The sequence below is a fragment of the Giraffa tippelskirchi genome, chromosome 8 (genome assembly GCF_054371585.1).
Source record: "Giraffa tippelskirchi isolate mGirTip1 chromosome 8, T2T-mGirTip1v1.2.pri, whole genome shotgun sequence".
NCBI classification, from domain to species: domain Eukaryota; kingdom Metazoa; phylum Chordata; class Mammalia; order Artiodactyla; family Giraffidae; genus Giraffa; species Giraffa tippelskirchi.
In genome coordinates this window covers 135,042,642-135,061,017 of record NC_137282.1, presented here as the reverse complement: position 1 = coordinate 135,061,017, position 18,376 = coordinate 135,042,642, and the positions used below count along the sequence as shown (strand labels likewise).

At 42.5% G+C, this 18,376-nt stretch overlaps 1 protein-coding gene across 4 annotated transcripts in view; it reads right to left on the bottom strand.

Annotated features, from left to right (window-relative positions):
* The window catches only part of RUNX2 (RUNX family transcription factor 2), a 231,232-nt gene that overhangs the window by 57,187 nt on the left and 155,669 nt on the right, over positions 1-18,376 (bottom strand). For all 4 annotated transcript variants that reach the window (XM_081519008.1, XM_081519006.1, XM_081519007.1 and 1 more), the window contains one exon: positions 740-913. In XM_081519008.1, the coding sequence (XP_081375134.1) occupies positions 740-913 (174 nt within the window). The remainder of the gene's footprint in view (positions 1-739; positions 914-18,376) is intronic.

Genomic DNA, 18,376 nt, shown 5'->3' with positions numbered 1-18,376 from the left:
GCCAGATATGATTAAAAAAAAAGAGAGAGAGGGTTGGAAGTCTTAATGCACCAAATGTGAATGATTAGTCTGTAATGTGATGCTGATGTTCATTTTTAAGAAGAAAAGTAAAGCAAGAAGCACACTGGAATGCATGAAGAGAAATGTCGCATGAAGAACGGGAGCTCAACGGGAATGGGCAGGGGTGGGGGGTTGGGGGGGAGTGGGGGCGGGGATTCTGTCTGCTCAAGGAGCCATTCCTTGGTCTTGCCTTGTAACCACCAATCAAGACTTCCTGTTAGCCCTGGGCAGTTTTCAAGCACACTTAATGAAATAGTTATACATGTAAGAAACTTAAGCCCAAATCTGAGCCGGTAACACTAATTTTCTAATAGTAAGGGTGTGATGTTATCCCCCACACCACCTGGACACAATACAGAGAAACTTACAACACACATTCTCCCAGAGAGCGTGGTATAACCATCCCACCTCTGCTCAGACTGACATCACTATGGAGGACAGCATCCGAAGAGACTTCCCCCAAGCTTTATCCCCAAGTTAGTGAATATTGGTATTTGCTTTTTATTAAAAAGAAAAAAAAAAGGAAGAAGAAGAAGGTCAATATCTTCAAGTGTCGATCTCTTTCATCGTAAGCCATTTCCCAGCTCCAGGAGTTGTGAAGTGAACGCGTCTCATCTGGAAGCCCCTCACCCCCAGCCTGCCGGAGTCTGCGCAAGTGAGACCTAGGAGTCTGTCTTACCTGTAATCTGACTCTGTCCTTGTGGATTAAAAGGACTTGGTGCAGAGTTCAGGGAGGGCCGTGGGTTCTGAGGCGGGACACCTACTCTCATACTGGGATGAGGAATGCGCCCTAAATCACTGAGGCGATCAGAGAACAAACTAGGTTTAGAGTCATCAAGCTTCTGTCTGTGCCCTGGAAATAGCAAATCATAAAATAAAAGCATATTAATTAGCTGAACAATTGACCATGCTAAATAGATACGTGAACATACATACTGGGGGGGAGGGAGGGGTAAGCCAAGGAACTTGCAATACTGATCTTTATAATGAAGCATCTGTATAATGTCTTTCATTTCAAAGGGCTTTGTAAACATCATTCCATGGTTAGCGTCCCTGGCTTGGTTCTGAATGGAGAGCTGAGGGGTCCAGAGGGGTGACTCAGGGTCAAGTGTCAGTGGTGAGGTCTGGACACCAGAGCCCAAGACGGACTCTCTGGGCGCCCCCTCTGGCCTCTTGGTGAAGCTGGGAAGGGTGACCGTGTCTGGGACTGTGTTTGCTCATTTCAAGAAGGAGGAAACATCCCGTAGAAGTTGAATCTGTGCATGGAACACATACTGGGCCGTACTTGGGGCAGAGACAGAGACAAACACATTTGTCAAAGAGACATTTCCGTGATGACCAGAAGTAACTTTTCCTTTTTTATGTTACAACGGTACCTTATGGTGTCTCCTTTCTGAAAAATGAAAACTCAAACTGAGAATCCCTTTAAGAGGGAAACAGAAAAACAGGCAGGGAAACTCAAATTCTCGAGAGAAATGTGGCTATTTTGTGATATGCCAAAGCCTGAAAGCGTATAATAAACTATGTTTAATCAGAGAGAATGCTTTTTTTATTTTAAATCAAGTACTGTGGTTCTGTAAGAGAAATTGAAAAATACCCTTTGGGTTACCATGGGAATGTGAGAATCCATTATTTTAAAGCAACAACAACAAAAAAAACCTCGCTTTGTCTCTCTTCTAGTTTATTTGACTGTAAAATCCAAGGGAATTCTAGATATTAAAGAACTATGCAAATTGAAATACAACCAAGATACTAAGACTTTTAAAAAATCATCCAATTATTCTTAGCAAAGAGGATAGTATTGCCTTGGTGCAGGTATTAATAGGAAAACATCTGAATCTTGATGCAACATTAGTTTAGTATAAATCCGTAGAGTGGGACTGTGGTGAACAAGTAACATTATGCCTACTGGCTAAACAGAAATACATTTCATATTCTGCACCAGTGAAGCCCTAGTATGTTGCCCCAACAGTTTAGTAAAATGTTAAGTAACTGAAGCTAATTCAAAGAAGAGCCATTTAAGATGATGACTAGAATAAGAATTTGCAGGAAAAAATTAAGGGCATTAGGAGTACTATCCATAATAGAATAAACCTTGAAGGTGGATTATTAAGAGCCTTTGAGAATGGGAAGGTCAGTTCTACAAGTAGCAAGAACACCTCCTCACCCACTTAGTACAGGACAGGAGGGATATATCAGGACAGGGTTAAGCCCAGCATTAGAATTTCCCAACTATAAGCTGTCCTCCTAAGACAAATTCCTTAGTTTATTTGCCCCCAGATGTATTTTCCTGTCTCCTTTTTCATTGCATACCCAGCCCAAAGAAAACAGACAGGAAGCCAAGGCTTGGTAATAGGAGTGTAGCTGCCTCCACGGCCAAACATGTTCCAACTAAGGCCCATTAACTGAAATGCACCCACCACCCTATTTCCTGCCAGTGTAAGTCTGGGGTGTGCTACAACCAACGGGCCGAGACTGGGAGAAAAATGACCAGGACAAACTAGGGAAGCTCATTGTTTACTGATGGCTGTTTTCTCCACCACTTATGACATTTTATCCAGATTACAAATAGATTGTAGAAATCTAAAGGACCTTTGTGTGTGTCCGTCGCTCAGTCATATCTGAGTCTTTGTGACCCCATGGATGGTAGCCTGCCAGAAATCCTCTGTACGTGGGATTTCCCAGGCAAGAATACTGGAGTGGGTTGCCATTTCCTTCTCCAGGGAATCTTCCTGGCCTAGAGATCGAAGCTGGGTCTCCTGCATTGCAGGTAGATTCTTTACCATGTGAGCAAAGGACCTTCAAAGACTATCCAAAACAGCTCCCAGGCCCCAGAAAGTAAGGTGCTCACAGATGAAGTAACCAAGGCCTACAGAGTATAAAACAACTAGCCTGTGGATCTCAGCTATCGACCACCTCAGCCTGGATCAGGATGCAGTTCAGGTCCTAGTAGACTAAGTTTTCTACACATTGTCTGGCACCATCCATGCTGGATCCTAGCATCTCCCTTCCTCTCTCAGCTGCTACAAAGGACTGAAAAAATTCAGATCGCCAGAATGAAGGACCTGAGGACTAAGCCCTGCAAGACGTCAGGCTGGTTTTCAAGACAAGCAGAAGCAGCAGCAAGGATTCAATTACAAAATTAATAGCTCACCCATTACCCTAAACAAACTTCCATCAATACACTTCGCTGTATCTTACAAGGTTCACGATTAGAGAATTACATAGTACTCATCACACTTAGATTCATGGATTCTGTTGTTCATACACATACCAAAAAAAAAAGTATTGTGTGGTGTTGATACAGCTGTAAACATTAACAAGAAAGCTTATGGAATTGTCTCTAGAAGTTATTTTTTTAATAGGCCATATTTTGGGAATGGCAGATTCCCTGAGGGTTGAAGGGAGGGCTCCATGATTTCACATGGTTCCTCTATATAGTGGGGCTTTATGGGGGCCACAGTCACAAGAAAATTTAATGAGCTTTGCCTCTGCTTTCTACAGCCCTTTCATTAGGTTTTCATGGAGACCATATGCGGGGGCTTTCCCAGTGGCTCAGATGGTAAAGAACCCGCCTGCCAATGCAGGAGAGGCCAAAGACAAGGGTTCGATCACTGGGTCAGGAAGATCCCCTGGAGAAAGAAATGGCAACTCGCTCCAGTATTCTTGCCTGGCGATTTCCATGGACAGAGGAGTCTGAAGGGTTACAGTCCACAGGGTTGCAAAGAGTTGGACACAACTGAGCACACATGCCCCGCATGGAGACCATATGAGATGTGAACTCAGTACACAGGTGTGTGAGGACACATTTATTTCCTCTGGGGCTTCAGGGCAGTGATAGAAGGTCATAAGCAAGAATAAAGGACTTTGAGGAGCACAAGCCTGTGTGAGAAATTTAAGAGCAGATGCAATCTGAACAGCCTCAATGACCTTTTGGAAATGATCCTCAAAGATGAGCTACCAAGTATCTGCAGACACCCTATGGTAATTCAGGGAATATCTATCTGCAGTTGCATCTATACAGAAAACCCTGCATGTTTCCTTCTAGAATGTCTGCCCCCTCACAGCCACCACCACAACCACATCAGAATCCTTGTAGGAGAATGAAGAGCAGAAGCCAAATGGTTCTCCATCTTTCAACCATGACAAGTACCTGCTACCACTAAACCGCATCAGGGTGACACTAGAACGACAGGCAGAAAGAAGAGGTACTTAAATCCTTAGCACCCAAGACATCCCTTCAGAAATTGGGGACTTGGAGGACAAAGGGTACACTGACTTAAATCAAGGACAGATACTCTGCCATGGTACTGAGAGTACCAAGTGTCATCTGAAGGGCCGAAGGAAGGCTTCCCTGGTGGTCCAGTGGTTAAGACTCTGCACTTATACTGCAGCGGGTGTGAGCTGGATTCCTGGTTGGAGAACAAAGATTCCACATGCCACACAGTATGGCCAAAAAGTAATAAAAATTATTTTTTAAAAAATTTTAAAAAGATAAAGGACCAAAGAGTGGATCTTCCAAGCAGGAGGAAGCTATGAAGAATGGATAATTGCTGTCTTGTATTTGTTGCTATTGCTGCTGCTGGTGGCTCAGTGGTAAAGAATCCACCTGCAATATAGGAGACTTGGGTCCGATCTCTGGGTCGGGAAGATCCCCTTGAGAAGGAAACGGCAACCCAGTCCAGTATTCTTGCCTGGAAAATTCAATGGACAGGGGAGCCTGGCAGGCTATAGTCCATGGGGTCACAAAGAGTCACACACAACTGAGCGACTGAACAGCAATAGCAGCAACAAGGAGCTTTGAAAAATATGGATGTCCATCAGCTCAATTACATCCAGGGCTCTGGAAGAGGGTCCTGGGAAAGTTATTTTTTAAAAGCTCACCGCATAGTCCATCGTGCAGCTGATGTAGAGAGCCACAGCCCAGGATGATTCCACAGCCCCACGAGCTCAAGACCACCAACTCACACCAATGCCTTCCTCCACTGCTGGGGTGAACTTTGACCTCTATCCTGAGATCCAGGTTTGTGCATCCCTCTGTCTACTTGACTCTCCCCTGAAGCATTTCAAAGGTATCTTAAATGCAGTGTATGTAAGACACAAATCTTCTTTTCTCCAAGAAATCCTGTTCCTCCCTAAGAGCCCCCATCTCAGTAAATGGTACCACCAGCCACTCCGTCCCTTAAGCCAAAAACCTTGACACCTTCCTTGACTTCCCCTTACCCCTCACTCCCCAAATTCAGTCCATTATCGAGTCCTGCCATTCCCATCTTGACAGTCTACCTTGAATCTATTCAGTTCTCTCATTTCCACCAGCACAGCCCTGGCGCAGGATGCCGTCAGGTCTCTCTGGGCATCTGCCGTCATCTCCCTCCAGTGACCCATCCCAGGATCTCTCCATTTTCTGCTGAAGGAAATCACGCATCTGAAATGCTCTCCCTTGATTCTCTACACAGCCCACTCTTTCTCATCTCTTAGACCTCAAGGGGAACACCACCTCCTATGAGGGGTGCCTGCCTACCAGACCCAGAGTAGGCTCCCTCCCACTTGAGGACACCCTGTTCAATTCCCTTGATGGCTGTCATCACAATCTGTAATCATCTCAAGCACTGATTCATCTCAAGACTGAGTCTCATGAAGACAAGTGCTCTGGCTTGTTTACAACTATATTCTCACAACCCAGTTTAGTCCCCATCATATAGGAGGTGCTCAATAAATGTTTATACAATGAATGAATGGTCTCCCTTTTTAGATAAATGTCTTGGTTTGGAGAACTTTTTCTGGCTCAGGATATTACATTACAGCACTATCTTCCTCCCCCCTCAAAAAAAGTCTTCCTTTTTTATTTGGAAATCTCATGAATCCAGTGGGCTAGGCTCCTTTTTTAGAGACCAGCCTTTATTGGTACTTCCTAAGAAATTTCCCTGAAGAATATTCATTTAAGTGAAAGCTTCCTTGCTTTCTGAAAATGTCCCATTTGCTCTCACTATAATTCTATTTCTTTTTATTGGCGCATAATTGCTTTACAATGTTGTGTTAGTTCCTGCTGTACAATGAAGTGAATCAGCTGTGTGTGTGTGTGTGTGTGTGTGTGTGTGTGTATCACCTCTCTCTTGGATCTCCATCCCATTCCCCACATCACACCCCTCTAGGTCATCACAGAGCATCAAGCTGAGCTCTCTGTGCTATATAGCAGCTTCCCAGTAGCGATCTATTTTACACATGGTAGTGTACATGTGTCAGTACTGCTATCTCAGTTTGTTTCACTCTCCTCTCCCCCACCCCACTCCCCGTTATGCCCACATGTCACTATAATTCTTAAGCATTGCTGCAAGTCATTTAGAATCACACAGCTGATAAGGACAAGAGAAATCGTTTAGACTCAATTTTAGAGCAATGTACTTCTTTAATGGATGAGGACTGAGTCCCTGAGAGGGGAGATGGCCTGCCCAAAGTCACATAGTTATTGTCAGGATGAGAACTCAGGTTTTCTGACTGCTGGAGCAGGGCTCTTTTCCCTCTCATGGCCAACTAGCTTATTTTAGATTAAAATGGCACATCATCATTGACTCAAGAGAAATCAAGGTCAAAAGTGAATATCAAATGGGAAAAAAAGGAGTTTTCAGAACAAATTTCTTTCAAAAAGTTTAGTGTGTTTGGCTGAATATGACTTTTGTTGCAACAAACGCAGGGGCACAAGAAGAAAGCATGATGGAAAGGTCACAGCATTCACACATCTCTAGAGCAGAGACACATGAGGAACGTTAAGTCATCAACCAATAGTCTAATGGTCCCATTCTTCCCCGCCTGGCTCTTTCAGTCCAAGGGCGGCTCACCCCCAGTGAAAGTTGGTAATGTTGCCATTAGAACTTCTGCTTTAAAAATCATGCATCTGAAACTGGTCCATGAAGACTCTGAAACTGTGGTATGTGAACTCTGAAAACAAACGTGCCACTCTGATGTGACCCATTTTTATAAAAGTCGATTGAGCCTGGTCAGAACCTCACACTCTCTGCACTGTATCCACAGCATGATGCACGGCCTCAGCTATAGCACCCTCCTGAAGGATGCCCAAGTGCACTGACAAAAGAGTATACCTTTCACAAGGGGCGTGCCATGTCACAGCCCGCCCATTCTCACGTGGCACTGCAGGGTTCATTTTGCTGGTCACTGGGGCCTGATGCCTGACAGCTCCTCTCTTTACAGAACTATTTGAAATCGGTTTTAAGCACTCCTTGCTTGGGACTTCCCTGGTGGCCCAGTGGCTGAGACTCTGTGCTCCCAATTCAGGGGGCCCGGGTTCAATCCCTGGTCAGGGAACTAGACCCCACATGCCACAAATGAAGAACCAGCATATTGCAATGAAAATAGAAATCACATGTGCCACAACTGAGATCTGGCACAGCCAAATAAATTCTCTTTTCAAATAAAAGCACTCACTTCTTTTATTAGATATCTATCTACTTGCATCCTGGGTATCAGGAAGACACAATTTTTAAATAAATGTTAACAGGCAGATCTGCACTAAAGCCTTAATCAGGAACCAGTGCACGTTCATATTCATGTCAGTTAGTCCAGCCAGTGTGTCCTGATCATCTACCATGCAAGTCTCACTGGGCATAGTAAGAAGAAGGGGCATAAAATGTGTAAGACAATGTCCTTGCCCTCAAGCAGCGTACAGTCTAGTAGGGAAGAAAGAGGAGCGATTACATATAACTGCAAAGGACTGTGTGAGGCAATCACTGAAATGCTACAGTTTGGGGATCAATTGAATAAATGTAAGTATGGACCATTTCAAAATATTAAGGAAGAGGTGCTTTTGGTAATTAAGTAAGAATATGGCCTTGCCTTTTAGAACAAATAATTTTAGGTTAAATGTCCTGATGTTTGATGTTTCCTCTAAAATATTTCAGTAAAATAACAAATGAAGCAAATATGGCAAAATGCTATTCATTATAAAACAAAGCGATGGGTATCTGGGGGTTTTATGAAATATAATTTCTTTTAATTGTATGTTTGAAATTTTTCATGATGAAAAATAACAAAATGCCATTGGAAGAGCTGTGGAGCAACTGGTGTTAACTAAAAGGAAAGGGGAAACCCTCACCGATGAGATCATTATGTCCTCAAAGGTGGAGGAGGATTTTGATAAGCAGAGAAAGGAGAAAAGCTAGCTGGAGGACAAATGATAATAACTGTCTGAACAGTTATTATATATTATATATTACATATAATAAATATAATATATATACATATAATAAAAATATAATATATATATAATAACTGAACCTGATAATAACTGTCCTGTGATCAAGATGGTGCTGAAGACATATGTGACATTAACCTAAACAGAGGCAAACCACCTTCAAATCACTTGACATCTCTCGTTTGACAGCTATACATCCTTTTCAACGATGCAATATATATATTTATATATGTTAATCTGTCCTTGTAAACAGATTATTCTACCCCCTAACCAATAAAGTGACACTTTAGAATCTGTGAGCCTCCCCAGCCATGCAATTAGGCTTCCCTGGAGGAGAGCGGGGTCTGGGGAGATGTGAGCTAATTTCACTGCCAACAAATAAGTGACAGAATGAGATCTGGTCCAATATCCCAGGGCTCAAACCACAGGACAGAACCATCTAAGAATGTTGAGACAATGACTGAGAGAGTAAAAAGGAAGACGGGAGAGTGTAGAGGGGAGAGAATTACCATTTTTCATAGTTAATAGGTTATATGCAATAGGGATGCTATGCCACAGCAGTTCTGAGGAGGGGGGCAAAAATGATGCCTTCCATCCTAATCTCTCTATCCTGAAAGTGACACATGATGGAGTGTTTGCAGAGAGGGGTTAGGGGACAGCTTGACTAATTTTACTAATTTTTTTAACTTTTAACTTTTTATATTGTATTGAGGTATAGCCATTTAACAATGTTGCGATAGTTTCAGGTGGACAGCAAAGCTACTCAGTCATACATATACATGTATCCATTTTCTCCCAAACTCCCCTCCTACCCAGGATGCCACATAACGCTGAGCAGAGCTCCAGGTGCGATACAGTAGGTCCTTGTTGGTTATCCATTTTAAATATAGAAGTGTGTATATGACCATCCCAAACTCTTTAACAATCCCCCTTCTGCAACCATAAGTTCCTTCTCTGAGTCTGTGAGTCTCTTTCTGTTTTGTAAGTTCATTTGTATCATTTCTTTTTAGATTCCACATATAAGGAATGTCATATGGTATTTCTCCTTCTGTGTCTGACTTACTTCACTCAGTATGACAATCTCTAGGTCTGTCCATGTTGCTGCAAATCAGGTGAACTAATTCTAAAGTCATAATTCAATTCCAAATGAAATTACTTGGAATTTTAGCTCGAAGGATAAGCCTTACTCTATCAGAGAGAGTTTGGTTTAGACGGTTTTCAACAAAAGCCCCGTAACAGAGAAGATGAGACAGACTCCAGTCAGTTCTTAGGGAAGCCATGCAAGTTTGGGTCCAAACACTTTACTGAGGCTCTAGATTAAAAACCTTGAATTTCTGCATTCCTACATACATGTGAAAATGAAAATACTATTGAGAAAAGTGAAACTCTCTCTGTTTACATTCAGATGACTACATTTCACTGGTGGTTTGTGAAAGTCTAAAAATTGAAGACCTGTAGCCTTGTCATGCTTGTAATGTTTAGACAAGCTCTTTGCCTCTCCCTCACACACCTCTCCACCCCTGGCCCACGCCACTGCAAACAGTCCCAGCCAACTTCTCCTCAAATTTCCCTGTTTCCATTAATATCACCATTTCCCAGTCTCCCAGGCTCAAAATCCAGCTGAGGTCTTTCCCACCTTCCTTTCCTTGACCCCAGCATCCATCCAGTCAAGCCCATGCCTATAGTATCTGCAGGTCAAGTCCATCTACAGGGATGGGCCCCTGGGTTTCATTTCCATTAGGACCATGCCTAACCTCTCACTTGTGGCTAAGACACCAGAGCAGCAGGCTGGCATATTTGCAAGAGCAATGACTGGTTGTTGCCATTCCCTTCTCCAGGGGATCTTCTCAACCAAGGGGTTGAACCTGGATCTCCTGCATTGGCAGGAGGATTCTTTACCATCTGAGCCACCAGGGAAGACCCTGTATGACCACAGAAAGGGTTTAATGGAACTCTCTGAGCCACCTAAAAATGAAGAGATAGTTTTCATGATTCCTAAAGTCCTGTAAGTGCCTGAATCCTAACAGTGACATTACTTACCTGCTCCAACCCTTTTCATTGTCTTAAAGTGTCTACTGAATTAAGCAGAGCCACTGAGCCTAGCAAACAAGAACCTGGAGAAGATGGTCTTAAGGTACCTTATCAAGCTCTCTTCCAATGGCTCCAACTGTACTGCTCCCAACCTAAGCTCTGTTCACACAGGAGTCCCCACAGTTCTTCAAAGAGTCCCCGTGCCTTTGCCCAACCTGCCTCCTCCACTCAGAATTGCCTCTCCTCAGCATCTACATTGGCCAAATCCCTTCCCAGCCTCAACCTGGTCATGACACTGTTCTGGTCTTTTCTGTCTCGAGGGCTTTGGTGAGTCTTCTGGTTTCTATCATGGCAAACTGTAATCAGTTACAACTGCTTTTTGTCCACTGCATATGGTTATGCTTAAGTGTCATAGGTATTCAGTAAGCATTAACTCCCTGGTGGCTCAGACGGTAAAGAATCTGCCTGCAGTGCAAGAGACCCAGGTTCGATCTCTGGGTTGGGAAGATCCCCTAGAGAAGGAAATGGCAATCCACTCTGGTATTCTTGCCTGGAGCATTCCATGGACAGAGGAGTCTGGTGGGCTACAGTCCATGGGGTTGCAAAAGAGTCAGACACAACTGAGTGACTAACACTTTCACTCTTCCATGAATTTATCTAAAATTTAAAACCCTAATATCTTAGGTTCTCCTGGACTTGACTATGAACCTGAAGATGAGTATCATGTCTTACATCTAGCACTTTAGCACAGAACTTAGAGTCTAGGTACAGAGAAGACAACACAACAGATACTTGTTGAATTCATAAATGGGAACACTGATGTACTTAGAATTCTCTCTCCTTATGTTCAGTAAAAGTCAGAGAGGAGAGGGGAAAAAAAGGCTGGTTATTGGGAAACATTTCCCACAGTTAAATTGATGAGTCTCTAATCTTTGCTGGGAAAGGCTGCTGAGTCATCTTTTTTCCTAACACTATGCTGTCTGGTTCAGGTCAAAAACTATTTTGGGACTAGAATAATGAAACAGACTAAGAAACTGTTCATGTTTAAGGCCTGGAGTCCTCTGAGCTGCTGGAAATTAGCAACCATGCCATGTGATGTGTGCATGGGGCCCCAGAGTGCACACAGGATGGCCCGTGAGACAAGACAGCCCTAGACTACTGTTAGTGTTTGGCTTCAGACAGAGGACCACAGATCATAAACAAATCCCCTTCCAGGAGATTCTTCTCTGATGGCATTTCAAAAATGAACTAACAGAGCTTCCCTCTGAGGGCCCTTCTTAATCTATAAACCAATTTCTAAAGGAAAAAAAAAATCATAATCACTGCCACATATCTTCAAGGGCCCGCTTTCAAGCCCTTGAACATAGTCAGGCATGTAGAATTCAGAGTTCATCAGGAAAGAAGAGAAGAAGAACAATTTCACCCAAGAGAGGTCTGAAGCCTTCCAAGTCTCTTGGGTAAAAACATAATTATGGGAAGAAAAACATAATCTACTCAAGAGACATAATTACATAGTTAAGCCATAGACTACATAGAAATATTCTAGGAACTCTAGTTCATAGAAAAAAAATGTTAAAAGCTGAATTTGCTTTATTTTAATAATAAGAGGCGCCAGTTTAGATCAGTGAGTAAAAAGTTCACTCTCCCAAACTCCCATTGAGTCATTTTTTTAAATATAATTAGATGCATGAGAGAGATCATTGAAGGACAGCCTCTTTCAAAATTGAAGGCTTCTAAAGGTTAAAGAATTCAAGATCTTTCGATAAACACACAAATGAAAGAATTGTGAGATATTAATTTGCGTGGATATAAATGCAAATTCCTTTATAACTTTTAGATTTGAGGCAAATTCCCATGATCAAAGAATAAAGTATCTGGAAGAAAGGACAGTCACCCACCAGGGAAAAACCTCTAAACAACATATGCTCAGCATACAACTCTTTATCTTGAAATAAAGGACTCAAATAAGTTGAAATACCTAAAGAAAGAGAAATTTGTGGGAAGGAAGGAGAAAAAAGAACTTTAAAAATGTAAAGAAAGACCAAATGAAAGCAAAATGGAAATACACAAGAGAGGATGTAATATTTGTGGGGGGGTGGGGGTGGGACAGAACTCTACAGGGAGCCCGGCTGACTTCAGCACAGGCCCTCTGCTCTGTCCTAAGACATCTCCAGTCTCCTCCACTCTTCACCTCTCAGTTCTCTGGCGCTTTCTTTCCACTTCCAGCCCTGCTATCCTTGACTTTGTCTGCCTGTTGCTTCCAAGGAATGATCTCCACTTTTATTCCCATTCAAAGTCAGATGGTAAGAATTTGAATTTTTCAGAGCTGGCAGAGTATGTGGGTTTCACCAGATCACATCTTTATTTTAGAAAAGGAATTGAGGGACTTTCCTGGTGGTCCAGGGGTGAGGACTTCAGGCTTCCACCACAAGTGGCACCGGTTCAATCCCTGGTCAGGGAACTAAGATCCCACAAGTCGAAAGGTGCAGCCAGAAAAAAAAAAAGAGAGATAGAGAGAGAAGAGAAAAGAGAAGGAATTGATGCCCAGAAAACCCCAGTGCCTTGTCTGAAGTCATGGAAGCAGGTAGTGACCCTGACCTGCCTTGGTCCTCTTTTTGATACACCAGGCTGCCACACAAGGAAAGAAAAAGGAAAAAAAAAGCTAAGGAAAAGAGACCTAGAAAGAAGCAAAGAAGAAAAAGCAGAGAGAACCATAATTCAGATATTTTATTACATTATACCCTGTCTTACTGACTCAGTTTTATCACAACATATCTTGTTCTACTAATTACAACCCAATGTCCGCAACTGTCCTGGGCCGTCAGAATCTGCAACTCGCCCTTCAGTTTCTGGGAAATGAACAAAAGATCTCTTTCTCTATGTCTACACGTTACTCCCCAAACTTGGTAACACTCAAGTGTGTTAGTTCCGAAAACATTTCCTTTGCCTTCTTTGACTATAATATATTCTCACACACCACAGTTTTGTGTTACTGGCCTTAATAGAGACCCCACTGAGAGATGTAAAGATTTTTTTTTAACGGTAACGTTTCAGGCAATGGAAATGGTAGTTTCCATAGATGAACAAAAAGCATCACTGTTTATTTGCCAATAATCCAGCTAAACATGGATGGCATTATTCTTCAAAGGGTCTAGTGACAACTAGCCTACAGACTGTCACGCAATTCCTGGATCCTGGCTGGGTTTCCTTTGCATGCGATCTTCCCTGTTCCTCTTTCATTATTACAGTTTTGGGGCATGTGCTGTGTGACTGTGTGTGTGTTTTGAGCAAAGGGAAAAAAAGCACTACATAGAAGCAATTAAAAAGTGCAAAGGGCTCCTCTCTTGACATTTGCTGCTACAGCCGAAGAACATCATTTTCAATTTTCCCATTTCTGTCACAGGAAGAAAATGTTAAAAAGTAATAATCCAAGGAAAAAAATCAGCCAGCTCCTGCAGCCTGGTCTTGCTGTGCTGAATGGCAGTGAAGATCATAGAAGAAGAAAAAAGAAAAAGACAAAGCAGAAAAAAAAAAAAGAGGGGGGGGGGAGAATTTCTTGCTTAAACTGGACCTAGTCCAGCTGGCAAGAAGAGGTGGTTTTCTTAACGCTTGCGAAACCTGATTAGTTTTTTAAAGGAATGAAGAAGAAGGAGATGTAAACACAGCCATTAAGACAGATTTAAGGTACTTAGTTTTAATCTGGTCTAAGGCTTCTCCAATTGTCTGCCGCTCTGCAATTCTCTGCTCCCTAGACATGAATACAGGGTATGTCAGTGTTCGGAGCGGCCAATGCTGTCAGCTGAGCTCTGTGGTTACCCTCTCAGGTCAGGCGTGGAAGGAACAGTGGCTTAAGCAATAATGGATGGATGCCTGTTACGTGCTGTGTCTGTCAGAAGTCTGTTTTACTACATTAAAGGACTATTGTGTTTATATCTACACAACAGGTCTTAAACAGATTGTTTAAACATGATTAAACAGGAGATGTCTTTGAAATAACCCCCCTAATAAAAGTCAGATGGGTAAGGAACTAAAAAATGCCATCAACAACATTAAAAAATAACAACCTCATTTCTCTCTAAACTGCAAGGGTAACCTGATATAAACTCCAAAATAAAACAGTTTACAAGTTAAACTCAGAAAAATTCCCTCGTGGATCAACAGTGTTTTCCAATGGAATAGCGTTGATCCACCCATCCATCCATGCTTCCTAAACGCTGTTGCACAATGTACTACAGTCTTGATAGACAGATAATTGCTTTGTTCAGTCGTGTGTAATGAAGGGAGTCTATTATGTTAATCTCGGTATTCTTATTTTCTGCAAACTTGGAATAAAGAGCTGAAAACTCTACCTCTTCATTCCAAAACAACCAGCGTTTACTTGCTTTCAGATCTGCTAAAGTGTTCTTACATTCCACTCTGTCACAAAAGGTGCCAAGTATTTTGAGTAGGATCAAGTTATTGTTATATAAAAAGGAATCTAGAGTAGTGTTAAATGGAGTTAGAAGATAGCTAGTTTTACCTTTTTTTTCAAGGCACAGCAGACTACAAAAGTGCATGCTTTTCAAATCTAAGGAAGTGGGTTGGTTTCCATTTTTCAGAATTCATCATCAGCACCCTCTCAATGAAATACTATGATGGAGGCACCAGTTCAATATATTTTTAAATATTAAAAATAATACCTTCAGGTGATTCAAATCAAACATTTTTTTTTCCCAAAGGAAAATGTAAAGTTTTAAGAATTTTTGTCTGCTGGCTTCATGCTGAATTATCCAGTCAGTAAGGACATATGAAGATTTTTCTCTGGTCTGCATAAAATGTATAAAGTATCGGCATTTCCATACACGTATGTATGTGGTTATAAACTGATATTATCTCTATTATATGCATACATGTACGTGTACAGAGAGGGAGAGCCCAATGAAGGGACAGAGTCACTACCAATGTCAGCTCCATGCCTCTTTACAGAGAAGTAGGATGCTGTCCTCTTGAGGCTCAACCTGCTATATACTCTGCTTATACCAGGATATCATGGCTCTTCTGATTACTGAACACATCATTGGCCTAAGTAGATGCCTTGGTTTTATTTCATTATGGCACATGCTCAAGAATTCCAGGCAGCTCACTGGAAAAGAAGGAATACGGTCTAAAAAGTAGAGTAAAACCAATGAAAGAACATCATCATTTGATTCTTTCTCTTCTGGGTCCTATTGCTTTCAGGGGCCTTAATGGTCACAGAAATGATATCCTTTCTGTGCCAAGGGAAGACTCTTCCTAAGAGTTCACTGGTAATGGCTAAACAAGTCCAAGAGATTCACTAAAACTCTGTCCAGCGTTACTGAGGATTGCCCAACGCATATTAAGAAAGATAACCCGTGACCATTCGTCAGGAGATTTGGATTCTACGCTGAGTAACTTGTGAACTTCTCGGGTATAGAATTTTCTCATCTGTCAGATAACAGACAACCTAACTTCTAATTCTAAGAATCAGTGATGCCATGGATGCCTTACCTGTCACCATGGGTTACACACACACGCCATCAGTGAATGTAATATAATGGAATGGTGAAAAGATCAAGCTGCTGTCTGACCAAAAAGCAGAATCCCGTATCTAAATCTGGGCCAGACTTGACAAGGAGCAGAACGTGGGGAGTGTGTTCCTGGCTTTGCCACGAACTCAGTTGAGGAGCTATAGGCAAATAATTTATCATTTCTATGTCTCAATTTCTTCCTATGACTCAACTTCCTCATCTATCAAATGAGGATCAAAGTATCTGCATCATAGGGATGTCATCAGGAAGAAATGTAATAAAGGTGAAAATGTCCTACACAGGGAAACCATGGTGCAAATACAGTAGTCATTCTTCAACTAAAATTCCTTAAGTACTTACTATGTACCATGAACTGTGCTAAATCAGGGGGCTCAGCATACACTTGGGGAGGTGTCAGATAAACAAACAATGACAACAATGTGACAAACAGCATAACTGAGGTCTCAATAAGCAAGGGGGAGTTGAAGAATAAATGCTTAACTTCCTTGCTGTATAGCCTGGTGCTTTCTGACAACCTAGAGGGGTGGGATGGGGATGGGGAGAGGAAGGGATATAGGTATGCTTTCAAGAGGAAAGGGATATAGGTATACTTATAGCTGATGCATGTTGTTGCAGAGCAGAAACTAAAACAACATTGTAAAGTAATTATACCCTAATTTTTAAGAAAGACAACAAATAAAAATAAATAAATGCTTAACTTTCAAGAGCAGATGGGAAGGGCTTGCAGAGGAGACAGCACTTGAGTATAAACTTAAAGGATGAGTAGAATTCAGTCAAGCAAACGAAGATGAAAAAGACCTTCCAAACAGAAGGAAGAGCAGGTGCAAATACACAGGGGTTAATAAAGTGTCGAGTGAAGCAACTTGGAGGAGCTGGGGTTCAGCCACAAGGGGATGGGAGGGAGGCGGTGGGGGCAGGTCAGATGCTGAATAGCCTTGTCCACAATGTCACAACATCAGAACTTCATCTTGTAAATCACAGGGGACCACTGAGATATTTTAGGCAAGGGTGTGCCACGGGCTGATTTATACTTTCAGAGGACCACTTTGCTTACAGGGGAAAACAGAACTAAAAAGCAGTGCAGTGTGAGGCATGAAGCCAGTTAGGGAATTATTTTTATATTATAGACCAGAAGATAAACACGGATGAGTGTCAATCACAGCAGGAGAGCATTTCAGACACAGAATAGAGAAACAGACAACACAGTAGAACAAGAAGATGTAAGAGGTAAGGCGGAGAGGATCAGCCTCTGGTTTCTGGTTTGGTCAAACAGGTGAACTCTGGGGAACCTGAAACTGGAAAAACTGAGGGGATTCCTATTTGGGTGGAGGAGTTTGGTTAAAGTGGAGGTGGGGGAATCCCGAACACTTTGGGAGACATCAGTTGGAAGCACCCAGGGGACATATTCAGGTGGAAAGGCCCAGGAAGCAAACCAGAAATATGAGTCTGAGATTTCAAAGAGGATGGAGATGCATTTTCAGGGGTCACAGGAACCTGAAGCCATCCATGTAAATGACAGGGTCACCTGGGGAATGGGTATAGAGAATGCATAGAGGAGGGTATCTAAAATGGAATCTAAGAAGTCCAAACATTTAAGGGGTCAGCACACAAAAGGAGCAGGTAAAGAGATGGAGTTAGAGGAGGAGGAGGGGGTCAGTGGTGCCATGGAAACCAAAGTGGAGACAACTCTCCTCCTGGAGGGACACAAGCCAGGAGCCACTCTCCCGCAGCTACTTCAGGGGCCCAAGGAAGCCTGGCAGGAAAGCAACCTCTCCTCCTGCTCCAGGGCCCAAGGCACAAAGTTAATTCAGCCACAATGGTAAAAAAGATAACTCTCTTCCATGTCCTCTTGTACCCATTCCCCAAGTGACATCATCCACACCTATGGCTTCAAGTGCATCTCTAGTCTCTCCTGAACCGGAGATTCATACTTCTAGATGCCTCCAGAGCATCTTTTTAATAATAATACCTTCACCAGCGACTGCGAGTGTGCACAGTGTCTTCTGAGTGCAATCTTGGTCATGCTTTTATAAAATGGAAAATTTTAATATTCCTTTTTTTAAAGGAATACTTTCAAACCTCCCCGCCACACGGCAATCAGCCACCTCTGGGCCACGTCACAAGCCAATCTGCAACTCTGTACCTGTCACGGGCACAGGTCACAGAGTAACCAAAACGCGGTCCGGTCTGAATATCACACTGGGAACATCTAAACCAGCATCCCAGAGGAGTGAGAACAAGACAAAACAGGAAGCAACAGCAAAAGTCTTTACAGCTAACCATCTTTCCCAGCATGACTTTGGAGAAAAAGCCTTCCCAAATCCCACGGAGCAGTATATCTGACCACTTCTTAGCCTACCATTGGCACTCCAATAAGCTTAAGAGAAATACAGGAACAAAATCAAATAAACCCAGTCCTTCTTCTGCACCTTCCCCCTTTCTGTAGTCTCACTCCCGGTGTCAATCAGAACGTAACCAACCCTGAAGAATGTATATGGGGATGGAAGGAAAGAATCCATCTGTTATGGAT